Here is a 6,162-nt window from a genome sequence, read left to right as displayed (position 1 = left end):
GGCCAAAGTCTGTACCCATGACCATTTGCATTATTACAGCTCCCAGGGGTAGATATAGAAAAGGGGGTCCCCTGCTTGACAGTTCAGATTCCCCTGATGCCCTTTGACCTGACAAGCTCTTCATTAAGAATTGGAACAGGGAGGTCCAGTTGGTGCCACCAGGAAGAACTAGCCCAAACAGCTTGGGTTGAGCCTCTGTCCCAGTCCTCAGCTGTCCACTCCTGACTCTGCGTCTTCTTTCTGGATGGTGGTGTTGGAGCTGCTGGAGGGCTCGTCCGGGGAGGCAGCCATGGCAGATGCAGCTGGCAGTCTCAGCCTTTGCTGCTTCTGATACTTAACCCTGCGGTTTTGGAACCAGACCCTCACCTGTAATTGAGGCAGTGAGAAGAGATCAGAATGTGATCAGCAGTTCCCACTGCTTCCCCGATTCCCACAGTGCCCACTCGTCTCTGGTCAAAATTTACTCTTCATTCTAAGGGAAGCACACCCTTCCCTCTAATTCCAGTCACCACTTATTCACTCAACAAATATTTATTGAGCTCCTGATATGAACTACGTAGGCATCACCCTAGGCGATGGTGATAACAGTGAGCAGTAGAGGCATGGTCTCTGCCCTCATGGAGCTCATAGTCCAGTGGAGGGAGACTAATAACAAACATGGAAACACATGTATAAACACAAATGGGGGTATGAACAGGGGTTTGAGCCTCCCTGAAGAACCAGCGCTTAAGCCGAGGCTCAGAGGATGAGAGGCCAGCCCGATGGGGACAGAGAAAAAAGCAAGCCAGGGCAGGGGAACCAAGCTTGGAGCATCTGAGGACCAAAAAGGAGGAGAGCATGGCAGACACATCTGAGAGGGGAAAGCAAAGGAAGGGAAACTGTGAAGGCCATGGGTTAGAAGTATCAACTTCGAGCTTTTTTAATTTATTTATTTATTTTTGCGGTACGTGGGCCTCTCACCGCCGTGGCCTCTCCCGCTGCGGAGCACAGGCTCCAGACGCGCAGGCCCAGCGGCCATGGCTCACAGGCCCAGCCGCTCTGCGGCATGCGGGATCCTCCCGGACCGGGGCACGAACCCGTGTTCCCTGCACCGGCAGGCGGACTCCCAACCACTGTGCCACCAGGGAAGCCCATCTTCAAGCTTTTAAGTGGGATGCGCAACACAGTCCTATTTACATGTCAAGTAAATTGCACATCTGGCAGTTGTGTGAAGAATGGATATAAACAGATTTGGGGAGACAGCTGGGGAGACTATTGCAGGGAACCAGTGAGAGCTGGGGCTGCACGCTCTCTTCCCTGTGTGATGAGAAAAACAATCCCATTTGGAACTGGGGGCAGTGGAGAGAAATGAAATGATTCCAGTTGTATTTTGGAGGTGGAAGTGAAAAGGCTGGCTGATGGATTGAAGTGGGAGAGAAAGAGGAATCTAGGATGACTAAGTATTTTGAGCAACTGGGTGGACAGTGGTGCCATGTGTGGGAAAAGGAAGAGATATGGGGAGAAAAAAAAATCAAGAATTGAAGTTCTGACTTAAGTTTAAAATGGCTACCCACAAGACATCCAAGTGGAGGCCTCAAGAAGGTAGTTAGATGTACAAGTCAGGAAAGAGAGGTGGGCTGAAGATAAATATTAGGGAGTCATTGGCTTACAGATAGTATTTAAAACCCATGCGGATAGATTAAATCAGCTAGGGAGGAAATTTTGAGGTCACAAAGAGAAGAGTTGCCTACAAAGGCAACCAAGAAGAAAGGACCAAAAAGCCAGGAGAAAAACCAAGAGAGTGTGGTGTCTGGAAGCCAAGAGAAGAGTGTATTTCATAAGAGAAGGAGTGGTTAACTGTACTGAGTGGTGGGGTAGGATGAGGAAAGGAAAGCATCTGTTGACTTTGGCAACATAGAGGACATTAGAGACCTTGATGAGAAGGTTCAATGAAATGGTAGGGAAAGAATTCACATTGCAATGAGTTAAGGAGTAGATGGGAGGTGAGGACATAGAGAGAACATAGCCAGTTCTTGATAGGTTTGCCTCTGAAAAGAGCAGAGAGATGATACAGTAGCCAGAGGGGAATATGGGGTCAAGGGAATGTTTATTATTTTTAATATTTAGTCCCTTGAATACCTACTTAATTTCACTGTCAGCTCCTTATTTAGCATGGAAACATTACGTTATAAAGTTCTAGATTAACACCATGTGTTGTTTCCATAATGTGATTTCAAATAGGACTGTTTTTCTCATCATATAGGAAAGGGAGTGTGCCAGTGGTTAGGGCCTGTCTCCCCCATCGGCGTGGCACAGAGGATGAAGGCCTATAAATTCCTCCCAGCCCCCACTCAGGGTCTTTGAGAGAGTAGTATCTGTCCCTAGGTGCAGCCCGGGCCCCACAGGAGTCCCTGCTCTCACCTGGTTCTCTGTAAGGTTGAGCTGGGCTGCCAGCTGGGCTCTCTTCTTCCCCACTAGGTTGTGCTGTTTTGCAAACACTTTCTCCAACTCTTCCAACTGCTCCAAGTTAAACATGGTTCGAACCCTCTTTTGGGATCTCTCAGTGTCCTGAAGGTCCTGAGCTTGGGCCCAGTCGCGGGGACCCCAGAGGCCTAGGCAGTGAGCCAGCTCCAAGCCTGAAGAGCAATTAGCAGGAGGAGAGGTTAGCCAGTAACCCCCTAGCTTCTCATCTTAGAGGAGAGAGAACAAGCTCACAGCTCCACTGCCCTGTCTTACCCTTGGCCAGGTAACACAGCAAGAAGGCAGGGTGGGAAGAGACTGCACAGAAGTAAAACAAATGAGAAAGAAGGTACAGTGTTGTGAGACCGCTTCGGCCTCCATTATTCTTCAAGTGAGTGGCATAATCTTTGGCCCTAAGAGGAGCTGCCAAACCTCCATCTCTCCTTTCCTTTCCTTGGCTACTTCAGGAAAACCCTATGGGATGAGCAGAGAAGCGACCTGCTTCTGAACAAAGAGTGAGGGTTCATCCTTTTTGTTCATTCAACTTTTTGAATGTCTACTATGTTTCAGGCATGTTTCCAGGACAAAACAGAAAATCCCTAACCATAAAAAAAGGCAAATAAGTAAAATATTAAGTATGTCAGAAAGGGATTAGTGCTAGTGAGAAGAATAAAACAGGGAAGGACAAGGTTAAGTGTGTGGGAGGGGGAGGGGGGATAGTTTGTATCTTTAGAAAGGTAGGCACCTCACTAAGTTGACACTTGAACAGGGCCACTATGTATAGCTTGTGCCCTGCACACAGGTACCCAGCTGAGAGGGTAAGTGGAGTCTGAAATTCTGCCCACTCTCCACAGGCCAATTCATCCTGCCTGACAAGGTGTTGTGCCAGCTTGAAGTTAGGGGGTGACCTTTTCTAATGCACACGAGGGTGCTTTTCAGCTCATAGAGCTGTGGGCCAGCAGAGATGGAGATTGGTCTGCCAGGGGGCAGTACCTGAGTCATAACTCCAAAGGAGTGAGGAAGTGAACCCCTGGGCTAGCTTGGAGGGAAGTGTTCCAGACAGAGGCCTGGCAAGTGCAGTGCTAAGACTGCTCAGCTCCCACTAGCCTTGGGGAGGCTCCAGGGCTGGCAAACGAAACTGCCCCAGTGAAGGGAGTGAGGCCTGGCTGCCCAAGACCCAAACCACTGGGCTCACCTGGCTTACCATAAACATAAGCAGTAATAGCAAACTATGAAAAATAATCAATGGGGCCAGATTTAAAATATGGTATATCCTTACAATGGACCATTCTGTGGCAAAGAAGCTCTGCATGGACTTACAAGGAAAAATCTCTGATACACGGTCAAGTGAAAAGAGTAAGGTGCTGAGCAGTGTGTCTAGTATGGGGGTTAGAAGAATGTGTGTGTGTGTATGTATGTATATATGTATTTATTTTCACACATATATACGTGTGTGCAGGTATAAAATACCTCTGGAAGAATAAAGAAACTGGTGTCTGGCTGCCTGTGGGGTGGGGAGAACCAGGTGGCTGGGGGACAGGAGTGGTAGAGGAAACTCTTCTCCACACTATATCTCAGTTAACATTTTGAAGTTTGAACTGTGTGGATGTAATACCCATGCAAAAACTAACTTGAAAAATGAGACAACCATATACAAAGTAGTAAACTGCAATTCAAACCTCAGGTGTGTGGGGATGTTAGAAAAAGGTGGCTTGGAGTGAAGGCTGTGGCTCTCATTCAGTGGCACGAATTTGGATGGGGTTGGGAGGCCAGAGTTTCTCTCCCACATGGTTAGGAGAAATGCCAGCTGAAGGAAGTTGAGGAGATGCAGGATGGGGGGAACCCAGGAAATAGGAACCAGGTAAGATTGTCTTACAAGGATCTTGGTATGGGTCAATAAGGCTTGCACTAACTGCTTCTGTTTTCCTTCATGGGAACCACGTGGATGCATGAACCACATAGCCAAAGATGGCAGAAACTTGTGTAGATGGATGTTAATGCTAAAGGAGAAAGTTACCTCAATGGTTAGAGTCTCGCTAGGATTTAAGTGACTGCGCTCCAGGGCCCAGAGCCCCAAGGTACCACTCTAAGAGCTATAAGCAAGCAGGCGCAGAGCAGTGAAGTGCGGAACCTAAGCTCACACAGAGGTGAGAAGCAGAGGCCGTAACCGCGTCGGCTAACTCCCAACAGCTCCTCGCTGGAGGGTACCAGCGGCAGCATCCGCTTCTCCCGTCTAAGACCGGGCCCTGGGTTCGCGACGAGAGCCGCTTTGGGGAAGAGCCTGCGCCACCAAGCGTTATCCAAAGCGGGTGTGGGAGGGAGCAAGGGCCTCTACCAATCCCTTGACCATGGACGCGGGGCTGGGCCCCCTGCAGCCCTGCGCTGGCCCTAGTTGTCTTCCGAGCCCCCTCTGGCCCTCCCTCACCTCCCGCTCCGCACCCGCCTCACCACACACACACACCTTCTGCCACCTCAGCGGCGGGCCGGGCAGCCTCCCACCCGGTCTGGGTCCCTCTCTCCGCCCGGTATCAACGGCAGGCTCAAGGGTCATAGCGTTTCCCCCACTCTAACCGTGTGTGGCTCTCAAACTCGGGGACTTCCCCTCTACCCTGTGCCCACCGTCGCGGCCGTCCGCCACCTCGTACCTGTGACGCCGAGGCCCTGGAGGCCGCAGCAGTGGGCGGCGCGCAGCCGCAGCACCGGGTGCTGGGGGCACGGCTGGTCGAGCCCCGCGCTCAGGTAAGCGGGCAGCCACGTCGCCGGGCACGCGCCGGGCAGAACCGGAGCGGGAGGCCGGGAGAGCGCGGTCCAGAAGCCCACGGCGGCGCCGGCGGAGCCAGACAGAGGGGAGATGGCGGGCGCACGGCGGTCGGGTCTGGCCAGGATGGCCTCGACGGAGAAGGAGGACTCGAGGCGTCCGGCTGCACGGGGTGGGGCTGGGCTTGCCGAGCGGCGCGGCAGCGCGGGGGACGCGGGCGCGGGAGAGCAGCTGGAGCGCGGGCGCTGGACCCGGGCGCCCGAGGTAGCGGGCGGCCGGCAGCCTCGCTGCCCGGATCTGGGCATGGCGCGGACCTTGCCCAGATGGGCGCAGAAAGGGGAGCCGGGGGCCTCTGGGCTGTGTGGGCAAGGCGAGAAGCGAGTGAGGACACCTGCTTTAAATAAGGGAGCGAGCCTTGCTGTCCAGGAACGGCCGCAGCTGCCGGGGAGAGCTCTTAAATTGGACAGGACCCGGCCGGACTGGCCGGGCCTTTTTTTCCCCGCAGCCCAGGCACCGCCTCCCGGGCGCAGCCAACCCCGCGAAGTTCCAAAGTTCCGTGTGCCCCAGCGCCCTCCCTCCTTATGCATTAAAAAAATCCCACCCCCAACCCCAGCCCGTGCTGTCGGGTAAAGGACCCTGAGCTCTGGTGATCCCGGGCGAGCCACCCTGCCAGTGCAGATGGATGTTAAGCTTCGCCTTCAAGCTTTGGCTCATCCTCTCCACTGTCTGTGAAGCAGAAGCCCTGGCCACACTCACCTGTGACTGCGCAAGCCCTTAAATTAAAAAAAAAAAAAAAAAAAATTAATTTAAATATCTTGTTTAACCACTGTGAAATGTAAATTTCCCACCTTTCCCTGACTGGAGACACTGCTGTAGTTACCAATTTCTTTTGGGTCTTTCCAGGAACTTTCTGCACCCACATTACTTAGGGCCCACTGGAAAAATCTTTCCTGTATACAAAAAAG

General features: G+C 52.3%; 1 protein-coding gene across 1 annotated transcript; it reads right to left on the bottom strand.

Moving 5' to 3' along the window:
* Positions 1-207: 207 nt before the first annotated feature.
* NOTO (notochord homeobox) lies at positions 208-5,502 on the bottom strand. The gene is made up of 3 exons (XM_007109671.1): positions 5,085-5,502; positions 2,401-2,615; positions 208-366 (listed from the first exon to the last, which is right to left on the bottom strand). Exons 1-3 carry the CDS (start codon positions 5,500-5,502, stop codon positions 208-210), a joined length of 792 nt encoding a protein of 263 aa, XP_007109733.1.
* Between the last annotated feature and the right edge of the window lie 660 nt (positions 5,503-6,162).

This window comes from Physeter macrocephalus, chromosome 12 (assembly GCF_002837175.3).
Source record: "Physeter macrocephalus isolate SW-GA chromosome 12, ASM283717v5, whole genome shotgun sequence".
NCBI classification, from domain to species: domain Eukaryota; kingdom Metazoa; phylum Chordata; class Mammalia; order Artiodactyla; family Physeteridae; genus Physeter; species Physeter macrocephalus.
Note: the sequence above shows the minus strand (reverse complement) of the source record. Positions and strands in the feature narration are given on the sequence as shown.

What these genes read in the sequence shown, in the direction of transcription:
- NOTO (XM_007109671.1), bottom strand. Translation starts at nt 5,502, where the DNA reads ATGCCCAGATCCGGGCAGCGAGGCTGCCGGCCGCCCGCTACCTCGGGC. An exon ending in CCAGGGCCTCGGCGTCACAG is followed by an intron (nt 2,616 to 5,084) that starts GTACGAGGTGGC and finishes ATTGCTCTTCAG; the next exon opens with GCTTGGAGCTGGCTCACTGC. An exon ending in TCAACCTTACAGAGAACCAG is followed by an intron (nt 367 to 2,400) that starts GTGAGAGCAGGG and finishes CCTCAATTACAG; the next exon opens with GTGAGGGTCTGGTTCCAAAA.